Raw genomic sequence first — 27,125 nt, 5'->3', positions numbered from 1 at the left:
ACCGGAAGTGATGTCAGGTACAGACAGGAAGTGATTTCAAGTACAGGCACAAGTTTCATGTGGCACAAAAGAGAGAGGAGACATCGCTGGAAGTGGTAGCAGAGGAGGTAATAAGATCTTATTTTCTATTTACACCCAGTAACCCCCCGTCGTGTCCGTCCTCTTCCTCCATAGTCACTGTGACATCTTTTATCTCCAGCAGATGATGATACACACATATATAGTGTGGAAAGCTAGATCAACCCCTTAAGGGTCGAAAAATTCTCTTCATTCTGGAGATTTGTCACCTTTCCCACCAATCATCTTCTCACCTTAGCAGTCTCTTGTAACGAGGGATGAGATTTGGATTTGGGTTCTCCTGAAATTTGTCCTTTCACACTGTTCCTCTGAAGATACAAATATCCCCATGCCTCCCTACATTAACCATGTGTCTGCCCTCCCGTAGGCCCAGGATAGGCATGGTGGATGGAGTGGAGGGTGATCAGTTCTCAGATCTCCTCTGGGGAATGAATGCTGAAGAGACGAGCATTTCATCACTTCCAGGTTTAGTGCCATTGTTCCCCGGTCACTGTGGTCAAGGATGAAGCTGGTTGATCCCGATCTGTACTTCATCAGCTTCACTGGGGTCTGTAGGTGACTTTGGAGTTCTAATAAACCCCTAATGTCTCCTTAAAGAGGACCTGTCATTTATATTACGCTGTCACAAAGGGGGGTATATGCTGCACACTAGAGTGAGAGCAATGATTCTGGGGCCGTTATTACCGGGTTTCTCTAAACGAATGACCTGTAGGAGCTTTTATAGCGTTGTCTTTGCACCATGTTGGGTAGTGAATTTAGTTACCATTTCATGGGGACACACAGTTTTAAGGGTTAACATAATTGTGTGTGTGGGGGGGGGGGGATCTTTGTTTTTACAAGTTTAAAATACAGATTTTATCGTGTGTGAAAAATGTTATTTTGTTTAAAGCCCATCTCTGGGGAAACAAAAACTGACCAAAAGCCAAATGAGCATTTAACCCTCGTATAATGGGGGCAGCCCCACTTCAAGGGTTACATGGTCATTTTGGTGTAGGGAACCAGTAAAAGCTTGTTTACTTATCCAATCCTCTGATCCCTCAATACCGGCACTCTCCTCTACTCCCCTACACTCTGGCAGTGGACTGTCCCTCCTCCTGTCCAGTCACGGGCTTTGGGCTCTGCATTGGTCTTGATGGTCCCAGAGAACCTGTGACCAGTCTTTATAAAAAGATCCCAATAATTTACCCAATCTACATGTTCCAATTCCCATCAGGGGGCAACCCACCTATAACCCCTTATATCCCCATCCTAATATTGTCCAACCAATGCAATCCAGATAATTTCTTCCTTATCCATCTACAGAGAAACCCGCATAGATCAGATGACCACACAAATGAGGATGGAGGAGGATCAGAGTCACATGACTGAGAGGTTATTAAGCTTCACCCTGGAGATCATCTACCTGCTGATCGGAGAGGTGAGGAGGATTCTGGGAGGTCACATGAAATCTCTCTTGTCTAGTCTGGTCAATAGATCATGTTCTTATTCTAGACATGTCGATGATGTCAGATGATTGATATCGGTTTATCTTTCTCCTGATCTGTAGGATTGTGTTGTAGTGAAGGAGTCTAGTGGAGAGCCAATCTTAGGAGGATGGAGCGGGACCCAGAGCCCCACCATGGAGCCTCCACCTCGTTCTCCGATACCTGAGAGGAACAAAGAGCAGAAGATCCTGGAACTGACCACCATGATGGTCCATCTGCTGACAGGAGAGGTGAGCGGTGCTGGGAATTCTGGGCATTATCCAGTAACAGACAAGGGATGTGTCTGGATGGTGACTGTATCATTGTGTGTGTCAGGTTCCTATAAGGTGTCAGGATGTCACTGTCTATTTCTCCATGGAGGAGTGGGAGTATTTAGAAGGACACAAGGATCTCTACAAGGACGTCATGATGGAGAATCAGCCGCCCCTCACATCACCGGGTAAGAGGAGACTTTATTGTAAAGGAGAGAGCAGTACGGAGGATCCACCTAGATCCCCCATCATCTGATAAACACATAGAAACAATGTATTCAGTCAGTGTGTGTGATTCCTACAGATGGATCCAGTAATGGGAACCCACCAGAGAGATGTCCCCGTCCTCTGTATTCCCGGGATTCCACACAGGAAGGTCACACCATCCCTCACCATCATCAGGTAGATGAGGAACAATCACTGATAGTATCATTAGGATCTGTACATTATCTGCATTGTTACCATTGATGTCATTTTTATTATATATTCAGAGTGGAAATCTGAGAGATTCTAAAGTTGAGGTTAAAGAAGAGATAAAAGAGGAGGATGATGAGGATGGGGTGATGGAGGAGTCAGAGTTTCTAAAGGAACGCAAAGATCTGTATCAGGACACCATGGAGGAGTCATCCAGCTACAGAAACCCACCAGAGAGATGTCCCCGTCCTCTGTATTCCCGGGATTCCACACAGGAAGGTCACACCATGCCTCAATGTTACAAGGTTGGTGGATTGGAGCATCTAGAACATGGACTTCTGGAGAGGATACGTTTTTTTTTTTTTTTTTTTTATAATATCACAATATTAAAGTTTATAACTTTCAGATGATATTCGCTCTAATTTTCTTGGTTTAGAGTGGAGATCCAATCGATATAGAATTTGAGGTTAAAGCAGAAGAAGAAGAGACGTATGTGAGGGATGATCGGCAGTCTATGGAGGAGGATGGAATAACGGGGACATTTATAGAGGAGGACACTCCTACAGAGATCAGCACAGGTGGGTCATTAACACTAAATACATACATGACATAAATACATGTAATCCACCACTGACTACTGAATACCAATATTATGAGTCCTGACCCCTGCACTATATACTCTATGTTGTACATTATATACTCCTGACCCCTGCACTATATACTCTATGTTGTATTACAGACTTCTGCTCTATCCCCTCTACCGACTGCTACAGTATCTCACAAAAGTGAGTACACCCCTCACATTTCTGTAAATATTTTATTCTATCTTTTCATGTGACAACACTGAAGAAATGACACTTTGCTACAATGTAAAGTAGTGAGTGTACAGCTTGTATAACAGTGTAAATTTGCTGTCCCTTCAAAATAACTCAACACACAGCCATTAATGTCTAAACCGCTGGCAACAAAAGTGAGTACACTCCTAAGAGGAAATGTCCAAACTGGGCCCAAAGTGTCAATATTTTGTGTGGCCACCATTATTTTCCAGCACTGCCTTAACCCTCTTGGGCATGGAGTTCACCAGAGCTTCACAGGTTGTCAGTGGAGTCCTCTTCCACTCCTCCATAATGAAATCACGGAGCTGGTGGATGGTATAGACCTTGCGCTCCTCCACCTTCCGTTTGAGGATATCCCGCAGATGCTCAATAGGGTTTAGGTCTGGAGACATGCTTGGCTAGTCCATCACCTTTACCTTTAGCTTCTTTAGCAAGGCAGCAGTCGTCTTGGAAGTGTGTTTGGGGTCGTTATCATGTTGGAATACTGCCCTGCGGCCCAGTCTCCAAAGGGAAGGGATCACACTCTGCTTCAGTATGTCACATTACATGTTGGCATTCATGGTTCCCTCAATGAACTGTAGCTCCCCAGTGTTGGCAGCTCTCATGCAGCCCCAGACCATGACACTCCTACCACGTTTGACTGTAGGCAAGACACATTTGTCTTTGTACTCCTCACCTGGTTGCCGCCACATACACTTGACACCATCTGAACCAAATAAGTTCATCTTGGTCTCATGAGACCACAGGACATGGTTCCAGTAATCCATGTCCTTAGTCTGCTTGTCTCCAGCAAACTGCTTGCAGGCTTTCTTGTGCATCATCTTTGGAAGAGGCTTCCTTCTGGGATGACAGCCATGCAGACCAATTTGATGCAGTGTGCGGCGTATGGTCTGAGCACTGACAGGCTGACCTCCCACCCCTTCAACCTCTGCATCAATGCTGGCAGCACTCATACATCTATTTCCCAAAGACAACCTCTGGATATGACGCTGAGCACGTGCACTCAACTTCTTTGGCCGACCATAGCAAGGCCTGTTCTGAGTGGAACCTGTCCTGTTAAACCACTGTATGGTCTTGCCCACCGTGCTGTAGCTCAGTTTCAGGGTCTTGGCAATCTTCTCATAGCCTAGGCCATCTTTATATAGAGCAACAATTCTTTTTTTTCAGATCCTCAGAGAGTTCTTTGCCATGAGGTGCCATGTTGAACTTCCAGTAACCAGTATGAGAGAGTGAGAGCGATAACACCAAATTTAACACACCTGCTCCCCATTCACACCTGAGACCTTGTAACACTAACGAGTCACATGACACCGGGGAGGGAAAATGGCTAATTGGGTCCAATTTGGACATTGTCACTTAGGGGTGTACTCACTTTTGTTGCCAGCGGATTAGACATTAATGGATGTGTGTTGAGTTATTTTGAGGGGACAGCACATTTACACTGTTATACAAGCTGTACACTCACTACTTTACATTGTAGCAAAGTGTAATTTCTTCAGTGTTGTCACATGAAAAGATAGAATAAAATATTTACAAAAATGTGAGGGGTGTACTTAATTTAGTCAGATACTGTATATACACATAATATGGATTCTCTTTGTTACGCCCATTTCCTACCAGCTGGACATTTTATATCTGATGAAAAAATCAAATGAAAATGAAAATAAATTTCTTCCCCCAAATCTGTAGAGAATAAGTGGGAAATAATAATCCAATCTGTGCGATATCACCGCGCCGTGTAACAATCAGACTTAAAAAGGAAGTAAAGAGGAAGTAAACCCTCCTCTGCAAGTTGTACCTATAGGTAAGCCTATGATAAGGCTTACCTATAGGTTAGTGATGGCGAACCTATGGCACGCGTGCCACAGCTGGCACGCAGAGCCATTTCTGTGGGCACGCGAGAGAGTCCATAGAGGGTCCAGGCACGGTGGTGGCGGCAGCAAACAGTGGTGCGGGAATGTATCTGCATATGGTGAGCGAGAGAGTGAGTGGGCGGCCCCACAGCCTCCATGGGGTGGTTAACAGACCTTAGAGCCTATGAGGGAGAGAAGAGCTTCACCGCCTCCTTGATGCCCAGAGAGGCGAGCAGTGGGTGCAGCATCCCCGGCGCCTTCCAGAGCCGGGACTCCTCAACTTTAACAGTGAGGCCCGGGGAACTGGAAGGAACAGAGCAGAGAGCAGCACAGGATCGAGGATGGAGTCTGGCATGTGAGGTACTGGGCATGATCATATACAGACTACCTACAGACAGACTGGGACCGGGGGGCAGAGCAGGGACTGCAGATAGGGACAGAGCTAGAGGTATCTCTCTCATTTCCCCCCTCACTCTCCTCTCAGCTACCACTCTCTCTCTCTCAACCCCCTTCTGTCTCAAGTCCACCTCTCTCTCTCACCCCCTTTCTCTCTGCCCCCCCCCTTCTCAACCCTCCCTCTCTATCACACCCCTCTTTCTCTCCCTCTCTCACACCCCCCTCACTCTCCCACTCCCCTCTCTCACACAACCCTCTCTCTATCTCACACTCACACACACTCTTTCTCTCTCTCACTCCTCTCTCTCTCACACCCCTGCTCTCACTCCCACACCCCCCTCTCTTTCTCTCCTACCCCCCTTACTCTCCTAACCCCCCCTCTCTCTCTCTCACCCCCTCTCTCTCTGTCTCCCGCTCTCGCTAATTGCAGTGTTGGCACTTTGAAATAATAAGGTTGGTTTTGTGTTGCAGTTTGGGCACTCAAGGTCAAAAAGGTTCGCCATCACTGCTATAGGTACTGTAAATATCTCCTAAACATGTACCGTTTAGGAGATATTTACCTTACATGCAGCCAGTGACGTCACTGGCGCATGCACTCTGAAGGAACGGCCGCTGGTGCTGTTCCTTCAGAGCCCCATGCCGTGACCGTCTGCTCCCGCGAGTGCGTGCGTGACGTCACTGCGGCTCTGGCCAATCAGATGGCCGGATGCCGCGATCCCAGAAGACGGGCGACTGAACATGTCGCCCGTCATACAGGTAAGCAGGCAGCACGGCGGGGGCTCGTTCTAAGGTACCGTATTTATCGGCGTATAAGACACACTTTTTCTCCCTGAAAATAGGGGGCAAATAATGTGTGCGTGTTATATGCCGATATAATGTTAAGGACCCATAGAACATACCACATAGCGGCGCGAATGGATGTCATCGGCGCGCATTGCAGTCCCCGGCAGCCTTCCTCTGCTACACTGGAATGTCACATAATATAAGCAAGTGGAATTCTTCTTGAATGGCGCGGCATTACAGACCTCCTGTGCAGCCTTCCTCCTTCCTGCTACAGGGGATAGGTCACACCAGTAAATCTCGCGGCCGTCGGAACGTAACCACGGCAACAGCTCTGCATTGCTCGGCGAGTAACAGAGGTAAAGGTATTTAGGGAATGGCATTTAAGGAATTTCAAGAATTTAACAAGTACGATATTGTACACAAAGATTAGACACTGCCTGACAGAGCAAGGGGGAGCAAGAGACTACTACATACTACTACATACACTAGCTGACCCCCCTCCCTGCAGTGTGCACTGATTTTAAAGGGGACCAGATTATCAAAAGAAGTGTGCCAGGGGGGGAGCAAAGAAACACTGCTGATGGCTAGTGTCTGTCTCCCTACCAGGCAGTGATTCTTTGCTCCCCCCTGGCAGACTTCTTTTGATAATCTGGTCCACTTTAAAATCAGTGCACACTGCTGCCTTTGGGGGGCCTGTCAGCTAGTGTGTGTCTCTTAGCTCCCATCCCCTGACAGGCCCCCCTCCCTGCAAAGGCATCAGTGTGCATGGACCTTAAGTGCCGGTTCACACTTGTGCGATGCGGGAAGGCTGCGAATATGCAGCTTGTTCCCGCATCGCATCCGCGCCTCTGGCAGTTCACACTGCCATATGCGATACGCAGGGGATGTCAATTAAAAGTTAACGACACCCCCAGTTGAGATCGCATATCGCAGTGCGATCTGCATGTTCGCAAAGAATCGGATCGCACTAGTGTGAACCATTATGCGATCCGATTCTGCTGCAGAATAAAAAAAAGGGTCATGTGTGTGTTTAGTGTGGATGCGGTGCAAATTCAGCCATACAAACTGTATGGCTGAAATTTGCACCGCACATGAGATCTCTGTACTCGCACTAATGTTAACCGGCACTTAAGGGGACCAGAATGGCAAAAGAAATCTGCCCGGGGGGGGGGGGGGGGGGAAGAGAGTAATGGGCCATACACACTATAAGATTTTCTGAAGACTTTTTCCTTTAGACTTACCAAAACCACATAATATGAGGTCAAACCTAAACACTTCCAATTTGTATGCAATCTGGCAGGCCCTTGCACTACATAGAAAAGGTAAATCTTAATGAAATCTAACCACAAAAGTTGGATAGTGTATATACAGCTTAAAGAAACACTACCTGACAGGGGGGTGGGAGCTAAGAGACACACAGGACCCCATCCCTGTCTTTTTACCCCACTTCCCCTTTCAGGCGATGGGCGTGTTTGGATTGAGCCCACCAGGAAGCCGATACTGCACCCTGTCAATCATTGGTAGTGTGTGTATGTGAAGCTGACGTTTGGGAAATGCCTCACTACCTATGATTGGCTTCCTGGGAAGGCTCAGTCTGAATACGTCCGAGCCCATCCTTAATTTTATCATACCATACAAACACATGCTAACACAGCCATCCTACAACACACGCTACACACAGCCATCCTACAACACACACTACACACAGCCATCCTACAACACACGCTACACACAGTCATCCTACAACACACACTACACACAGCCATCCTACAACACACGCTACACACAGCCATCCTACAACACACGCTACACACAGCCATCCTACAACACACGCTACACACAGCTATCCTACAACACACGCTACACACAGCCATCCTACAACACACACTACACACAGCCATCCTACAACACACGCTACACACAGCCATCCTACAACACACGCTACACACAGCCATCCTACAACACACACTACACACAGCCATCCTACAACACACGCTACACACAGCCATCCACACAGATATAACAAGAGTACCGGTAAATTTACACACCACTGATACTACCTTAATCTTTTTTAATTTAAACTTAGGTAATAAAGTATACCACTGCAGTGTGACTCATCATGACATTCCGACCCTGAACTCTGCACTATCATACGTGCATTCATTACCGTCATTACGGTATTTCCCTACTACGGTATCCCTAATGGAATCAAAGCAAAAGCGTGCAGCATATACAGCTGCTTTCAAGTTAAAGGTTGTGGAATATGCCAAGCAACATGGAAATAGGGCTGCAGCAAGGCATTTTGGAGAGCCACCAACAGAATGCACAATACGAGAGTGGCGAAAAATGGGAGAAAAACTCAAGACATTATCAAAAACAAAATGCAATTTTCGCAGCGGTATTGCTAAATGGCCAACATTAGAAGAAAGGGTGAAGGAATTTGTACTTCATCATAGAAAAGCGGGCATTGCATTATCAACAAAAATGATCATCATTCAAGCAGTGAAAATCAGCGAAGAGTTGCAAATACAAGATTTCAAAGGGACAGCATCATGGTGCCAAAGATTTCTGAAGAGGCATGAGCTTCGGATGCGAACAAGAACCAGGATTGCCCAGCGTATGCCAGAAGATTATGAAGAGAAGATAATACATTTTCATAAATGTATTATCAAACAAAGGAAGAGACACAATTTTGAAATTGGTCAAATCGGCAACATGGACGAAGTACCGCTCACTTTTCATGTTCCTTCAAATAAAACTGTTGAAGCAAAAGGTGCCAAGACAGTAACAAATAAAACTTCAGGGCATGAAAAGAATCGTTATACTGTGGTCCTTGCTGTCACTGCAGACGGAAACAAGCTGCCACCATTGGTCATTGTTAAAAGGAAAACTTTTCCTAAAGAGAAGATTCCAAGTGGCATACAGGTGCATGTTCATCCCAAAGGTTGGATGGACGAAGAAGGCATGAGGCTTTGGATCAGAAATGTGTGGGAGAAGCGCCCAGGTGCTTTGTTAAAGAAGTCATCCTTGTTAGTACTGGACTCATTCAGATCTCATCTTACAGAACCAACAAAGAAAGAATTTCAAATGTGCAAAACAGAAGTAGCAGTCATTCCAGGAGGACTTACATCACAATTGCAGCCATTGGATGTTTCCATTAACAAACCCTTCAAAGCCTTCATGCGTGAAGAATGGAATAAATACATGTGTGATGAAAGTACAAGTTCTGGGAGAATGAAAAGACCTGGCATTTCCAAAGTGTGTCAGTGGATAAAGACTTGGTGGGACGCAGTTAAAGAAAATATTATTATCAAATCTTTTAAGAAATGTGGCATAAGCAATGCTTTGGATGGTGAAGAAGACGAGCTGATTTATGAAGACAGTAGCAGTGAAAGCAGCAGTGTTCAGTTCCAAGATATTGAAGATAGCAGTGAAGACGAAGAGTTTCTTGGTTTCCCCAATAGCAGCGATTTCTGAGTAAACTTTTGTAAAAACATATAATATCCAAGTTTCTTCGTTAAAAACAGTTGCTTTTACTGTCATTTTACGTTATTTACCTTATAAGTGTTAATAATATTAATAAAAAAAAGTTCTGAGCTACCCTTATTTTTCTTCAAAGTTCTTTATTTGAAATTTAAGTTTTTTTTCCTGAAATTTCCTTCTTAAAATGAGGTGCGTGTTATACGCCGATAAATACAGTACACATTTCATAATGAGCTAGTATGCGATACATACTCGCTCATTATGTGTTTCTCTTTCCGGTTGTAGAAAAAAAAAAAAAATGTTAAACGAGTTTACAACCTCTTTACAATTCAAAAATATGAAATCTATTAAACAGTGTCAGGAAATGAATAAATAGTAATGTGATGGTCCAATAAGAGGATAGAAATGTGTGTCATGTGACACGTGTCATCAGTCAGGGTCAATATAAATGATAAAGTGCGAGTGCAGAAATTGCAGATGAGAAAGGTGCTGGTGGTCACTTCCACTCACCTTACCATCTGACTCCTGTGTTACCAGCGAGTCCCACAGATCCCTTCCCCCTCTAGGGATATCGCTCACTCCTCTGCTCCTTCCTCTTCCTCCACGCTATATATGGGGGGGGGGGTAGAAAATAACACCCCCTCTAGTGCTCTCCGTCTATCTGCTTTATTCAACATTAAAATCCAAGATGATAGAATTACAAAGCCGGGACTTGAGCAGTGCGGACTAAACAAGCTTCACAATGTGATCCTTCACTCAGATACCCCTTCCCTGGGATGGCCGAGATGGGACATCCCTGCGCAGGCTCCGCCCATATCTTCTATCCCCCCATATATACCGTGGAGGAAGAGGAAGGAGGAGAGGAGGGAAATTATTTCCCACTTATTGGCTACAGATTTGGGGGCAGAAATTTATTTTTGATTTTTTCGGCGCTGCATTTTATTTGATTTTTTATTTGTTTTTGTGCTTAGTGAAAGAAACTTTCTGAATGTAAGCTGCCATTGGCTGAATGTTTCTGTGAATATTTATACACCATTCTTTACACTACATGATTGTACCGATTTATTATTTATTTTGTATCACATTTTATATCTGATGGTCTGATTGGAGGACAGACTTTTACATGGTGATAATAATGTGATAACATCCTCCAACTTTGGAACCTTAAACAACAGAAAGTAATAATGAGGGAGGAGTCAATAACCCAATGATGGTGGTCTTCAGGATCAGTCCAGTCTTCATCTTGGTTGTTCTCCCCCCATCTTCACTCTCTGACCTCTGGTGGGGCTCAGCCCCGCTGTTTTTCATGACTAAATCATGGACTAAATGAGGAAGTGCGGGACTTCTTGTGTTGAGAAGATTTTCAATGAGTGATAGAGGGGGAGGGGACACTCATCCTATAATCCCCTCATTACCATCACTCCTATAAAAGACAGTTCTCGTTGTTTCCTCCCTCTCTGACTAAGATCCATGAATGAAGAAATGAACTGGTAGGAGATCAGAGGACCCATTTACTAGTTACCTTGAGGGTGGAATTGTGAGATCCTCAGAGACAAAGCTGCCTGATGTGGGTGGAGTCCTGGTTTAGGGGAACCAATCTGCTGATGTCTAGTAATAATCTTTGTATTTCAATTTTAGTACATGGACGGGAGATGAGGAAAACCTCAGAGGATTGTCTCACTTTGTCTCCAGACTGTAAAGTAGAAGATAAGGACATCACACAGTATAGTCCAGGAGAAAACCCGGCTACCTCAAATGTCCATCCGGCACCACACAGTGTAGATGGACCATAGTATACCTCTTATCCTGAGGAACCTCAGACTGTGAGGGATGGTGCCGGACCATCGTATTCCTCTTATCCTGAGGAACCTCAGACTGTGAGGGACAGTGCCGGACCATCATATTCCTCTCATCCTGAGGAACCTCAGACTGTGAGGGAGAGTGCCGGACCATCGTATTCCTCTTATCCCGAGGAACCTCCGACTGTGAGGGACAGTGCCGGACCATCGTATTCCTCTTATCCTGAGGAACCTCAGACTGTGAGGGACAGTGCCGGACCATCGTATTCCTCTTATCCCGAGGAACCTCCGACTGTGAGGGACAGTGCCGGACCATCGTATTGCTCTTATCCTGAGGAACCTCAGACTGTGAGGGACAGTGCCGGACCATCGTATTCCTCTTATCCTGAGGAACCTCAGACTGTGAGGGAAAGTGTCGTCCTTCCACCAGATAAGAGGTTCTCCTGTACTGAGTGTGGGAAGTGTTTCAGTTTTAAATCCAAACTTAATGTGCATAAAAGATCTCACACTGGTGAGAAGCCGTATTCCTGTCCTGAGTGTGGGAAATGTTTTTCAGAGAAGTCCACTCCTTCCAAACATCAGAGATTGCACACTGGTGAGAAGCCGTATTCCTGTCCTGAGTGCGGGAAATGTTTTTGTAACGTTCATGCGTTTTTTGTTAGTGAATGGATTTGCAGCTGCAGAATTGTTACACTCAGTAGTCGTGTAGAGATTCTGTTGAACAACATATCCAACTCTCAGGACTTCATCATCGTGCACAGCCTGTTTATGCAATATACACACACTCAATATGATGTTCCTGGAGTGATAGAAGATATGATAGTATAGGTGAGAGACAGGCGATAGTATGGTGAGCACTCAGTAATAGTATTCAGGAGAGTGGTAGGTGATGGTAGTATGCAGATAGGTTCTAGCAAACATGTATAATATAGATGGTAGAGGACAGCAGATGAGGTATACAAGATAGAGTAACCTAGTGCAAGGATAGTTGATGATAGTCCCAAGAGCTAACAATCTATGCAGATGACAGGAATAGCTTAGATAGAGATTGTCACGTACCTTGTAGCAGAGCCTGACGTGCAGAGGGAGACCTCTCGTACAGCCCTGGCTCAAGCACCACTGGAGTTGCAACAGTGGATGCAAGAGCGCAGTGAGGTAAGAGTGCCTGCGCTGGTCTTCTGTTGGCAGTTGAGAAGAGTAGCTGATAAGTCACTGAACACGGCTGGATTGCTGAGCAGCAGAAAGAAGCAGGTAAAGAGGTGCGGATGCACAGCGGATGCACAGCGGATGCAGGACAGCGTCTCCAGGCACTGGAAGGAGCTGGATGGGCAAAGACTGGAGCAGGGTCAGACAAGCCGGTTTCAGACACAGGTAATCAGATACAGTTCAAGCAGCAAGCAGAGAGTAGTCGGTGTACAGGCAGGGTTTGGCAGCAGGATATCAGGCAGGAAGCAGGTATAGCAGAGTCAAAGCAAGCCGGGGTCAGGACTGGAGATAGCAACGAAGTCAGACAAGCCAGGTCAATACAGGAATCAATACAAGCACAGGAACAGTCTCAAAGTAAAGCTGCAGATCAGACAGCAATGACACAGTGCTTCTGAGGTGTTTAAATAGGGCAGCCTGTTGCCAATCATTGCAATTAGTCTGCACTAAGTTAACCCTTAGGAGGCAGACCCATGACATTGCCCCCTCCCGACGGGCAGCCTCCGGATGCCTAGCTGGTTTTCTTTTTCTGGATGGGCCCGGAAAAAGGCACGAACTAGCTCTCTGGCATGGACATTACATTCTGGTTCCCAAGAGTTCTCCTCAGGACCATAACCTCTCCATTTAATTAGATACTGCAATTGGTTCCTCCTCTTTCTGCAGTCTAACACTGCTTCCACCTCATATTCCTCTTCTCCATCAACCAACACTGGTTCAGGTGGGCCCGCCCCCCTATTAGGAAAAGGATCTGGTGTTGCAGGTTTCAGAAGTGACACATGAAATACAGGATGAATTTTAAACGAGTCAGGTAAGGATAGTTCATACGATACCTCGTTCAATTTCCTCTTCACCGGGAACGGACCTATAAACTTGGGTGCAAGTTTCTTCGAAGGACACGCCAATCTGAGGTTTGCTGTAGATAGCCATGCTTGATCGCCCAATTGAAGACTTAGTTCCCCTCTTCTTTTCTTGTCAAATGCTCTCTTGTTGTCTGCCTGTGCTTTTCTTACTGCTTCTTGTAGTACTTCGTTATTGCGTTTGAGGAAGTCCACTGTGCTCTGGACAGCTGGAACTGTAGATTCTGGAATAAAATCGGGCAAAAAAGACAAGTGAAAACCATAATTGGCATAGAATGGTGATTGTCCTGTAGCTGAGTGACTGGCATTATTATAAGCAAATTCTGCTAATGGTAATAAAGACACCCAGTCGTCTTGAACGAAGGAAGTGAAACATCGAATGTACTGTTCGAGTGTCTGGTTAGTCCTTTCTGTTTGCCCATTAGTTTGAGGGTGATAAGCTGAGGAAAGGGATAATTCAATCTTCAGGACCCCACATAAGGCCCTCCAGAAACGTGATGTGAACTGCACACCTCGATCAGACACGATGTTTGCAGGGATTCCGTGCAACCTAACAATCTCTTTAATAAATACTTGGGCTGTTTCCAAGGCAGATGGTGTATTTTTTAAGGGCAGAAAATGGGCCATCTTAGATAACCGATCGACAACTACAAAGATTGCTGTGCAACCTTCAGAAGGTGGAAGTTCTACTACAAAATCCATAGAGATCATTTTCCAAGGCCTGTCAGGGACAGGCAAAGGCTTGAGTAAACCCCAAGCCCTGCTTCTTGCAGTCTTGCTTCGGATACAGACAGCACATGAGCTCACGTATCTCTTGCAGAACCCTTCCAGATCTGGCCACCAGAAGGTACGTCGTACCAAATCGAGAGTCTTATGGATGCCGAAATGGCCTGCCAATGGGTGATCGTGAAGTAGCTTTAAAACATTCACCCGTAAATTTTCTGGCACAAAAATCCGGTCTTCCTGCCACAACAACCCTTCCTTAGACGACAAAGTGATTCCGGCAGGGCCAGAGATGCCCACGGAGGCTAGTTTTATCTGTGAGAGTAGGTCAGACTGTATCATCAGGAAGTTACCTTCGGGTAAGATGGTATCTGGGGTTACTGATTCCTTGGGGTCATCATACATGCGGGATAAAGCATCTGGCTTAATATTTTTTGATCCTGGTCGGTAGGTTATATGGAAAGAAAACCTAGAAAAGAACAATGCCCATCGAGCTTGACGAGGCTTTAGACGCTTGGCAGACCTCAAGTACTCCAAATTTTTGTGATCCGTGTATATTAATATGGGATGTGCTGCGCCTTCCAACAGGTACCTCCATTCCTCCAAAGCTGTCTTAATGGCTAGTAGTTCTCGATCCCCTACATCATAGTTCTTTTCTGCTGGGGAGAGTTTGCGTGAAAAGAAGGCTACGGGATGCATTAAATCTTTAAGACCCTGACGTTGTGAAACAACTGCCCCTACTGCTGTTTCAGAGGCATCCACTTCAAGTATGTAGGGAAGCAATGGATCAGGGTGGCTGAGAATAGGGGCTGAAGTGAATAATTTCTTTAAAGTTTCAAAGGCGTCTTGAGCCTCTGGGCTCCAGCAGAACCGCAGGTTCTGTTTGGTCAGTTGCGTGATTGGGGTAATGATAGCAGAGAAGCCTTTAATGAATCTCCGGTAAAAGTTTGCAAACCCCACAAAACGTTGTATCCCCTTCTTATCTGTAGGTGCAGGCCAGTCTAATATAGCAGAAACCTTTTGGGGGTCCATCTTAATTCCTGCTGCGGAAATCACCAACCCCAAGAACTGGATGCTCTGCTGCTCAAATTCACATTTCTCGGGTTTAGCATACAGTCCATGTTGGCGGAGCCGGCCCAAAACGTGGTTGACATGTCTTCGGTGCAGGTCAAGGGACGTAGAAAAAATCAAGATGTCATCTAAGTACACGACTACAAAGATATCCAGAAAGTCTCTGAACACATCATTTATAAGATGCTGGAAGGTGGCAGGGGCATTGCACAAGCCGAAGGGCATGACCAGATATTCAAAGTGGCCGAATCTGGTACGAAAGGCTGTCTTCCACTCATCTCCTTCACGGATACGGACCAAGTTATAGGCCCCTCGCAAGTCCAACTTGGTAAAAATGGTCGCGGACCTTAATCTCTGGAATAATTCAGGCATGAGGGGAAGGGGATAGCGGTTTTTAACCGTGATTTTATTTAATTCCCGATAATCTACACATGGTCGCAGAGACTGATCTTTCTTAGTAACAAAGAAAATTCCCGCCCCTGCAGGAGAAGTAGATGGGCGGATGAATCCCTTCTTTAGATTTTCATCAACATATTCCTTTAAGGCCTCTTGCTCACGTTCAGAAAGTGGAAATATTCGCCCAAAGGGGATCTCGGCCCCAGGAAATAGTTCAATCGGGCAGTCATATGGTCGATGTGGAGGGAGAGTGTCAGCCCCCTTTTTGCTGAAAACATCAACAAACCCATGATAGGCCTCAGGCACCAACTGGTGTATTTCGGAATCAGGGTCCATGCATAACAGAGTCAATGAGGCGTCAGGGAATTCAGAAAAGCAGTGTTTTTGACAGTAGCGTGATTGGAAACTGACCTCTCCGGAACTCCAATCAATCTGAGGGTTATGGGCTTGAAGCCAAGGTAGGCCCAAGATTATGGGAAATAATGGAGAAGAGATGGCATCCAGGCTCAATAACTCCTTATGTTTAGTAGGAGTAATCACGGGTAATGGAGGTGTTTCCTGAGTAACTTGTCCTGATCTAATACATGAGCCATCTGCCAGGTAGACAGAAAGTCCTTGAGTCTTGGGTCGCAGAGGAATTTGCTGCTGAGTGGCAAAACTTAAGTCAATGAAACAACTGCATGCTCCAGAGTCAATAATGGCATTAACTGAGATAGTTCCTTTTGGAAGCTGGAACGAGAGTGGGAGAGCTAGGTGGGTTGCATTAGCAGATAAAGTTGACAGGTTAGCAGGGAAGACAGATGGACACTTACGCATCTTAATAGGACAGGTCCGCACATAGTGGCCGGCTTCTCCGCAGTAAAGACATAGGTTGCCTAGTCGGCGGCGTTGTCGCTCTTCAGGAGACAATGCAGGACGCATTAACCCGAGTTGCATGGGTTCAGGGACATCTGATGCAGGGTTAATAGAACTTGAACTGGCTGGAGCTGAAGTTGTAAACATAGGATGAGCAGGAACTGGAGCTCTAGGCATCATCCATGTAGGACGAAACTGCGGGGAAGATCTTTCTGACCGACGCTCACGGAGCCGACGGTCAATCTGGATAGCCAGGGTGATAAGGCCCTCCAAGGTATTAGGTACTCCAACCCGGGCTAACTCGTCTTTAAGACCATCCGACAATCCAAGGCGGAACTGGTGTCGCAGAGCTGCGTCATTCCATTGTGTATCTGCGCTCCAGCGTCTGAAGTCCGTGACATAGTCCTCAGCCGCTCTGCGGCCTTGCTGGAGTGCATGGAGAGCAGCCTCCGCCGTGACAGTTCGTTGGGGGTCATCGTACAGCTGGGCCATTGCGTCAAAGAAAGAGGACATAGCATGAATCTGAGCACTATTTTCCTCGAGCAGACGGTGGGCCCAGGTTTGGGGTTCCCCTTGAAGTAAGGAGATAATGAATCCTACTTTAGTAGATTCCAGAGAGAAAGTCCGGGGTTGCAGGGCAAAGTATAACTGGCATGCATTGCGAAATGCCCTGAATTTGCTTCGATCCCCCGAGAACCTTTCAGGTGTAGGAACCCTGGGTTCAGGTGGTAGCATCATCACGGTGGGTGCTGTAGTAGTCAGCGTTGGTGCAGCAGCAGGAGAGGGAGCTGTGATAGATCCTGCAGAGGTGGCTAAAGACTGCACACGTTCATCCAGCTGGACGTAGCCTTCCTGCAGGGACTTGATGGCTTGGTTGAGGGCTGTGAGATGTTGACAGATCTCATCCATTGCAGAGGTCCCTCTTGCAGGCTCAGACATGGCTGTCTGATACTGTCACGTACCTTGTAGCAGAGCCTGACGTGCAGAGGGAGACCTCTCGTACAGCCCTGGCTCAAGCACCACTGGAGTTGCAACAGTGGATGCAAGAGCGCAGTGAGGTAAGAGTGCCTGCGCTGGTCTTCTGTTGGCAGTTGAGAAGAGTAGCTGATAAGTCACTGAACACGGCTGGATTGCTGAGCAGCAGAAAGAAGCAGGTAAAGAGGTGCGGATGCACAGCGGATGCACAGCGGATGCAGGACAGCGTCTCCAGGCACTGGAAGGAGCTGGATGGGCAAAGACTGGAGCAGGGTCAGACAAGCCGGTTTCAGACACAGGTAATCAGATACAGTTCAAGCAGCAAGCAGAGAGTAGTCGGTGTACAGGCAGGGTTTGGCAGCAGGATATCAGGCAGGAAGCAGGTATAGCAGAGTCAAAGCAAGCCGGGGTCAGGACTGGAGATAGCAACGAAGTCAGACAAGCCAGGTCAATACAGGAATCAATACAAGCACAGGAACAGTCTCAAAGTAAAGCTGCAGATCAGACAGCAATGACACAGTGCTTCTGAGGTGTTTAAATAGGGCAGCCTGTTGCCAATCATTGCAATTAGTCTGCACTAAGTTAACCCTTAGGAGGCAGACCCATGACAGAGATAGTCCTTGTATATGCAGATGACAGGAATAGCTTAGATAGAGATAGTCCTTGTATATGCAGATGACAGGAATAGCTTAGATAGAGATAGTCCTTGTATATGCAGCAGATGATAGTGGAAGTATAGGTTTAGTAAGGAATCCCCTGCGGGGTACTTATCACTAGATAGTTAGCAGTAGCAAGGTCCAGTAGTAAGGAGTGATCCGGTAACGAGATACGGGATCGGCAGCGGGGTTCCGGTTCAGTTCAGGCAAAGGGTATAGCCAGCAGCTCTGGCATCACAAGAACAGGTAAGGTGAACATCAAGGCACATTGAACTAACACATGTGAGTGAAAGCTGGTGGTTTAAATAGCTGTTCAGTCCGGCGCCTCATGATGATGTCAGCACTCTTAAAGGGAAACACACCTATATGCACTCCATCTACCTAGGTAGATGGAATGCACCCGGAAATGATGTGATAGGAGGCACTGAGAGTGCCAGGATCTTACAGTTTTTCAGAGAAGTCCAATCTTTCCAAACATCAGAGATTGCACACTGGTGAGAAGCCATATTCCTGTCCTGAGTGTGGGAAATGTTTTTCAGAGAAGTCCACTCTTTCCAGTCATCAGAGATTTCACACTGGTGAGAAACCATATTCCTGTCCTGAGTGCGGGAAATCTTTTTCAGAGAGGTACACTCTTTCCAGACATCAGAGATTGCACACTGGTGAGAAGCCGTATTCCTGTCCTGAGTGTGGGAAATGTTTTTCAGTGAAGTCCCATCTTTACAGACATCAGAGATTTCATAGGGGGGAAAAGCCATATTCCTGTTATGAGTGTGGGAAATGTTTTTCACAGAAGAACCATCTTTCCAGACATCAGAGATCTCACACGGTGGGGAATCCACTTTCCTGTCCTGAGTGAGGGAATTGTTCCTCACTGAAGTCCTGTCTTCCTGTACATCAGGCATCCCACACAACCCTGGAAGTGTATTAGTGCCTTGAGTGCGGGAAATGTCTTCTACAGTATATGAATGTTGGTGGACATGTGGGGAAGAAGCACACCCTGATATACACCTCAGATATACTCCATGGCTGATCTTCATCATGTAAGAAACACTTCATAAGGAGATCAGAGATCACCAAAGACATGGATGAAGTGTTGGCCATTGATAGCGGGAGAAAAATAAAAATGGAGTCCTTACCTTTCATTGGCTGAGTACATTTTGTGCGGGAAGATTTTACAAACACTTACAGATCTGGTTGTTATAAATGTGTTGATGAAATGTGACCCGCATTCCCCCAGTCATGCTGAATTGGGATTTCCTATAATGGTCAGTTCCATCTAGTGGCCATAATGTGCTTTCCTGACAGATGTCCATGGCTTCATACGTTTGGGTAGCCCCGCCCTCGTTCCTCCCCCATAAGACCCCACCCCCATAAATTTTCAGGATAAGCCAATGGCTGCGTTCCTTTTTTGTCCTCCTCACTTATTGGACCATTTTTGTATGAAGTTTTCCTACCTATTGGAAGTATTGGTTGGCGGGTCTGGTGCTGGGCAGCTGTGCGGGATGTCAGGAGCTTCCTTTGGTATCCAGAAGTCTTCCAGGATGTCCCGAATGGTCATTGAGTCCCCAGCTATCAGCCGGGTGGTGTTATGGCATACATATGTAGAGGATCCATGCCTGGAGAGTGGGCCCTGCCATCGGCGGCCATTTGCATTGGCTGGGATCCCAGCTGTTAGCGGGTGGCCATTAAGTGTTAGACACGTGAAATTCGTTTCGCTGCGAATACAATTTCCGACAAATTTTTGGTTATTCATAGATTCGGATGTATCCAAATCTCCAAATGAAATTGTAATGAATTTAGTTGAAATCTGTTAAAATTTGTTTAGTTTTTTCCTTTTTCTAATAAATTCCAACTGTTCAGAACGATTCGAATTCGGATCAGTCAAAAAAAACGATCGACCGATGCAAATTCTGTGTGAAGAAATAGCTGGTTGTTAAGCAGCAAGCTGGGAAGCCGGCCACCCACATCCTTACGATCCATGACTCATCAGCTGTCAGCGGGTTTCGCCACTGACAGATGAATGGAAAGAAAAGAATGCCGACATTGCCTGGCAATAGAACAAAACGTCGTGCTCCCCCTTTCCATACCAGACCCTTCGGTTAGGGATAGACTGATATGGTTTTTTCAGGACCAATACTGATATTTTGGTCACAACGTATCGGTATCGGCCGATATTTTGGACATTTAAAGTTTTGAAAAATGAAGACAATTTTTGACACAAATCTGGTACTGAACATGTTAATATTTGTATAATGCTTAATGGCTGGCTGGCACCCTGTGGTGGATGGATGGATGGCTGGCTGGCACCCTGTGGTTGATGACTGACTGGTACCCTGTGGTGGGTGGCTGGCTGGCACCCTGTGGTGGGTGGTTGGCTGGTACAGGGCCTGTGGGTGGCTGGCTGGCACCCTGAGGTGGGTGGGTGGCTGGTACAGGGCCTGTGGCTGGCTGGTACAGGGCCTGTGGGTGGCTGGCTGGCACCCTGTGGTGGGTGGCTGGTACAGGGCCTGTTAGTGGTTGGCTGTCTGGCACCCTGTGGTGGGTCAGTGGCTGTTTGGCACCCTGTGGTGAGTCGGTGGCTGGCTGGCATCCTGTGGTGGATGGCTGGCTGGCACAGGGGCTGTGGGTGGCTGGCTTGAAGAGAGCTGCCCCAAAGCAGCACCCCCCCCCATATTGAGGGCATGTGGCCTGGTATTGGTTAGGAGGGGGGCACTTGTTGTCCCCCCTTTCTTGACCTGCCGAACTGCATGCTCAGGTAAAGGTCTGGTATGGATTTTGGGGGGACCCCCACGCCATTTATCTCACACAGGTGCTCATCTGGCAGAGCTACTGTCTCATGTTGTGGAAGAATGGCAGCTGTCTGATAAATCTGTAGTGCTTGTGACCGACAACGCGGCGAACATGATAGTTGCAGCTCAAGTTGGTAAATTTCCTCATGTTAAATGTTTTGCCCATACACTCAATCTTGCATGTCAGCGGGCACTGAAAGGGGCCACGCTCTCCAGGCTTCTCGCCAGAGTGCGACGAATATCCACATTCTTCCATCGCAGCACTAGAGCAAGCCACTGTCTAAAAGAGAAACAGAAATGTCTGGGCCTGAAGAATCATAAGCTAATAACTGATGTGCCAACAAGATGGAACAGCGCATATGACATGGTCGAGAGGTTCTTAGAACAACAACCTGCAGTTTGTGCCACCTTGCTGTCTCCAGAAGTCAGAAAAGGAGAGTCTGATCTCTGCACTCTCAATGAAACAGATGTGTCAAATGCAGAGGACGCTGTGAGTGCATTAAAGCCAATGAAGGATGCAACCTTGCTGATGTCAGAAGAGCGCAACCCAACAGTGTCTCTCATTGCCCCTCTAAATGCACAACTGCTCCAGAGCATGACAGACACCATGGGAGACACAGCCATGACCCATGAGATCAAGAATGCAATCAAAACAGATCTCCTGAAGAGGTACAGCAGTGAGGCAGAGAAGAAGATCCTTCATACAGCCTCTGCTCTGGATCCTCGCTTTAAAGGACTGCCTTTTATTCTCACAGAGGAGGAGAGATCGGAGATATACAGAGGAGTGACTGAGGAGGCTGCATCTTTGGAGGTAATTAGAATTTCATCATGTTTCCTGCCAGACAGCTAGAAGCTCAGCTACATTGTGTTGTGTAATAACATGCCCTGATTCACTGATGCGGTGTGGGAAGTGGAACTGTATGGTATGGATTACCGTGCAGTTTCCCACACCTCATCAATGAATCACACTCTTAGTCAGTTCAGCTCTTCTTATACTATTATCTTTTGTTCAAACACACAGATTACATCTAATAGAAGGACAAATGTGGATGAAGTGCCTAGGGAAAAAGCAACTGTGGAAGAAGAAACAGAAACAACACCCATTGAGGACAGCCATTCTCCTCCCAAAAAAAAGGCCACAACATCGCTGCTCATGACTTTGCTGGGGCAGTCTTTCACTGATGGTGCAATAGAACCTAAGACCCCCTATGCCAAGGCAGAAGACGAAATGGAAAAATATTGTAAAGCCCCACCTCTGCCTCTCACTGAGGACCCTTTAAAATGGTGGCGTGAGCATGAGGTCATATTCCCCCTCCTCTCTCAGCTGTCAAAGCACTACTTGTGTATCCCAGGTACAAGTGTATCTGCAGAGCGGGTTTTCTCTACTGCAGGAGATGTTATAACAGCGAAAAGAAGCAGTCTTAAACCTGAGCATGTGGATCATCTAGTGTTCTTACAGAAAAACCTACATGTTCCCAAATGCTAAGCACTGAAATAATTACTAATTCATGTTTTTAATGAATTAGTAATTACTAATTCAGTCTGCCGCCAGTCACCAGTCAGTCACATCACCAGTCTTGTTTTATAGCTTTATAGCACTGATGGTTTGTTTTTGAAGATTGTCCTGTCCAATGTGTCCATTTCCAATCCATAATCGGTTCCGTTGCTTCACACTAAAAGTGTCTAGGCAAGTACTAGGGGTTCATTTAACCCTCAACCAAATAAATAATATTAAAGTGTATTTTCTTCTAGACAACTGACTGACACCAAGCCAGCCACGGTGCAGCATTATAGGAAGGAAAATCATTGAGAGAAATAACTTGTACATTTGAAGCTTAACCTCGAGTAAATCTTATCTTATTGGATCACAAACACCAATTGTGGATTCTTGTGTAATATACTATATTTGTGAGTTTGTGAATGTGACCCCCATAGGATTTCCTCAAGGTTAAGCTTCAGTTTACAATTTATTCTCTCAAGGATTTTCCTTCCTCTAATGGTGGCTTGTTGGCTAGCTTGGCTTCAGTTACAGATGTAATCGACATGGTAGAGTGCTGCTCAGTGCAGTGCAGGTAAAGTTTTCTTTCTGTAACGTGACTGACTGACTGACTGTCGTGACAACTCAAGAGCTTATAACGCAGCTCTAGCATTAACTCAACACACAAACACACACAGTGTGTGTTGAGTTGATGCTGAGGCTGCATATAAGCTTTTGAGTTGTTACGAGTCACGACACACACACTGTGTTTAATTGACTGGCAATGGCAGGGGCAAACACAATCGCAGTGAACCTGGAACATTTTATATTTTTTACAGCTTTTCTGACACTGGAGAGATGGAGAATGGCTTGTTTTCAAAAATGGTCCATTCACATAAGTGAATTGATAATTATTTAAGCTTAAGCTTATATTTGTATAACTCCCCTCTAGCAGCCATCAACTCACTTCACTTGAGTTGACTGGCAGTTGCAGGGGGAAACAAACATCACGGTGAACATGGAAGTTATGCAGCAGTGCACTATTGCCAGGTTCACCTTTGATATTTGCTACTAGTCAGGAAGTGCTCTGTTTTAGAGGACAGGTTATGGCACACACCTGGAATTTATTGCAACGCATGTCTGTCTGCTGGTCTGTTGTACTCTGTAGCAATAGCAAGTGTAGGGGGTTCCCTCAACCAAACAAATACTAAAGGTAAAAGTGTATCTAGACAACTGAAGGCAAGCCAGGCAGCCACGGTACAGGAAAGGACATCCTTGAAAGATTAAATCAATCATATATTGAAGCGTAAAACATTGATTAAATCTTTACTGGATCACAAATACACACAAACCTGACCTAACCTATATGCCTTGAGTTGTACCAGTGTGCCAATGCCAAACCTTTCTTCAGTTCTCATGATTCTGATGCAGACAATCGTGTTGTGTGTTTTTTTGTGATCCCATGAAGATTTACTCAAGGTTTAAGCTTTAGTTGATGATTTAAGGGTTTTCCTTCCTCTAATGGTGGCTTTGGCTTGGCTTCAGTTGGGTTTAATCGTGGTAGAGACAGAGACTGTCTGCAGGACAGGTAACGTTTTCTGTAAAGTAAGTGACATAAAAGTGACATAAGTGAATTGATAAGCTTAAAGCTTATATTTGTAACTCCCCTCTAGCAGCCAACCCATCAACTCACTTGAGTTGACTGGCAGTTGCAGAGGGAAACAAACATCACGGTGAACATGGAAGTTATGCAGCAGTGCACTATTGCCAGGTTCACCCTTGATGTTTGCTACTAGTCAGGAAGTGCTCTGTTTTGTAGAGGACAGGTTATGGCACACCTGGAATTTATTGCAATGCATATGCACATAAAAGGATTTATATATAATGTTTTGTGGGAATTTATGATGACCATTTTCACAAGCATATTAGCTTGGCTGGCTGGCTGGCTGGCTTCTTCTATCTTGGCTTGCCTTTAAAGTACAACTATAGGCCAAACTTTATCCAAAAATCCAAAAAGTTTTGCCTTTAGTTGTACTTTAAATGGTGGTAGGCCTGGCTTATATTAATATTTTCTTTTATGAAGCAGTAAACTGCACTACTACAGTTTTTTTACTAATTTTACTGTTACTTCTAGTAAAATACTAGTGTTGTTGTCTGTCTCTGCTATGCTGTTTGCATTTTCAGACCTTCCTATATGTTTGCAGTGCAAGTGCACTAAAGTATGCAGGGCTTGCAGGCCATGACAGGGTCCAGGAAAGTGTCCTTTGAAGCAAATGAAAATAAAAAGGATTCTTTTATTTGTGACTGCTTGATTGTTTGTTTGTTTTTTATAAAGTTTTAAAAACCATTGGGCAGTGGGCTGGGCATGGGCATTGGGCAGTAATCGTGATGCATCGCGGAATCGTATCGAATCGCGACCCTAATAATCGTAATCGCATCGAATCGTGAGGTAAGTGAAGATGCGCAGCCCTACTAACCACCATTGGCAGGAAGGAAGGTGTTCTGTCTAGAAGTGATAGAGATACTGCTACTATATATCAGCAGAAAGTCCGGAATTCGAACAAAAGACAGAAAAGGCAAATTTCAGTCCATACCTTAAGCTCATCCCCATTGCTGGCTGTAGAAGCTGCAGACTGACATTGAATGGAAGTCTTGTAGGATGATTGGAAATGGTCTCTCCTCCAGGGGGGACATTTTTCCTCACCCTCACTTATACACATAGCATTAGGGTTACTCTGACCATACACTGATTGAAATTTAGCTGACCAACCCAACTCCTCTCTGTCAATCTCTTCATTGTCTAACACTCACCCAGCAAATTTAATTCAAAATACTAACAATAACTTTAACCACTTAAGCCCCAGCCCTATTTCGGACACTTTTTGTTCACACGTTAAAACCAGTATTTTTTCCTAGAAAACTACTTAGAACCCCCAAACATTATATATATTTTTTTAGCAAAGACTCTGGAGAATAAAATGTCGGTCATTGCAAAAAATTTTTGTCACGCGGTATTTGCGCAGCGGCCTTTAAAACGCCATTTTTTTGGAAAAAATTTGAAAAATCACATTTCACTGCATTTAAAAAATACTAAACAGTAAAGTTATTCCATTTTTTTGTATATTGTGAAAGATGATGTCACGCTGAGTAAATAGATACCCAACATGTTACGGTTTAAAATTGCGCCCCCCCGTGGGATGGCGACAAACTACGGTCAATAGAGATCTCAATCTGCGACGCTTTAAATTTATTTAACGGTTACCAGTTTAGAGTTAGAGTGTAGCTCTTTTTTTTAAATTATTGCCCACGCTCTGGCGATCGCGGTGATACCTCACATGTGGGGTTTAAACAGCGATTTCATTCGCGGCTCGACTTGCGCATACGTTTATTTTCGTGCGCGAGCTAACGGTGACGGGGGCGGCTACATTTTTTTTTTTCCTATTTATTTTTTTAAACTTTATTACAGTTTTTAAAAAAAAAAAAAATCTGATCACTTTTATTGCTGTCACAAGCAATGTAAACATCCCTTGTGACACCAATATGTGTGACAGGTACACTTTATGGAGGGATCGAGGGTCTAAGACCCTAGACCCCTCCACTACACTTCCCTGTATGCAAAACGCTGAAAACGGCATTTTTGCATACAGCCGTTTTTCAAAACTGCCGCCTTTTGCCACACAGTAACCCGGAAGTGACGTCATGGACGCCGCCTCGGGGTTACGTCATCGGAGACCCGATCGATGCCATTTCCGGCTAGAGGCATCACCCCGGTATAACTCCGCAAAGTCTGCTGACGTTAATTTACGTCAGTTTGCGGTAAGTGGTTAAAAGCCATCCGCAGCTCTACCCCCAGCTACATCATTAACCTAGTCTCACAATACCAACCAAATTGTTGTTCTCTTCATTCCTCCCAAGACCCCCTGCTCTCTAGGAAAAGAAAGAGGGTGTTCGATGGGCTGACTGGGCAGCCAAAGAACCACCGATGGGTGTGGGACTTTAAAGGTGGTGTGGTTGTGGCAGAGACAGAATCAAAAAAATCGGTTAAAAATACAAAGTTTTATTCATTTTGCAATATAAAATATACAAAAGACACATCCAATAAGTAACAATACGTGGACATAAATCCATGATAAAATTAATACAGTTGATACAGATACTGTGATGTTTCGAACCAAGAGATACATGGGGTCATTGGGGTCCTACATGTTTCGCCATTTCGATGGCTTCGTCAGGGAACCAAATGACTTATGACCTCTCAAAAAGTTCTAGGCAATAACAGACAAAATGTTAAGAAAGTACATTTTGCGTGCGTGAACGCACGTATCACAAGTTAATACATTGTTTCTGTTATGACATAGGCATATATATGGTTAAGTCATTCAAAACTAAGTTACCAACAGTTAAGTATCAAGAGATTTGACACTGTAGACTAACTCATTGGGTATGGTCATGCATGCAAGGCGATATTGGACCACCACCGAGTCCTGTGCGGGCGCGGGGTATTACATGCCCTCACGGGCTGGCGGATACTGGACCGGGCCAAGACAAGGCGGCTGGCTATTTTGTCAAACCCAGCAATGGTAAATGAACGATCCCAGCCTCTGAAAAAGGGAGGACAAATGGGGGCCATTTTAAATGCTAAATTGGCTGAGCATATTTATGTAGAACAGCTAAATAGCCGTGTATGTGCCCCAAAAGGAGAAGGGTTGTGAAGAGGAGCAACCAAACAGACCAGGTCTTACC

At 45.5% G+C, this 27,125-nt stretch overlaps 3 protein-coding genes across 3 annotated transcripts in view; 2 read left to right on the top strand and 1 right to left on the bottom strand.

Annotated features, from left to right (window-relative positions):
• The window catches only part of LOC309550263 (uncharacterized protein), a gene marked incomplete at both ends in the record, with an annotated part of 667,886 nt that overhangs the window by 490,431 nt on the left and 150,330 nt on the right, over nt 1-27,125 (bottom strand).
• LOC309549849 (uncharacterized protein) lies at nt 1,697-8,208 on the top strand (the record flags this gene model as incomplete). The annotated part of the gene is made up of 5 exons (XM_082250347.1): nt 1,697-1,792; nt 1,878-2,001; nt 2,118-2,215; nt 2,305-2,532; nt 8,182-8,208. 5 exons carry the CDS (start codon nt 1,697-1,699, stop codon nt 8,206-8,208), a joined length of 573 nt encoding a protein of 190 aa, XP_082106473.1.
• Nucleotides 21,270-22,391, top strand: LOC309550750 (E3 SUMO-protein ligase ZBED1-like; the record flags this gene model as incomplete). Its single annotated transcript, XM_082251089.1, has 2 exons — nt 21,270-21,716; nt 21,927-22,391. 2 exons carry the CDS (start codon nt 21,270-21,272, stop codon nt 22,389-22,391), a joined length of 912 nt encoding a protein of 303 aa, XP_082107215.1.

This window comes from Pelophylax lessonae (assembly GCF_965119305.1).
Source record: "Pelophylax lessonae genome assembly, chromosome: 3".
NCBI classification, from domain to species: Eukaryota; Metazoa; Chordata; class Amphibia; order Anura; family Ranidae; genus Pelophylax; species Pelophylax lessonae.
The sequence above is the reverse complement of the archived record's forward strand: the minus strand, read 5'-3'. Positions and strand labels throughout refer to the sequence as shown.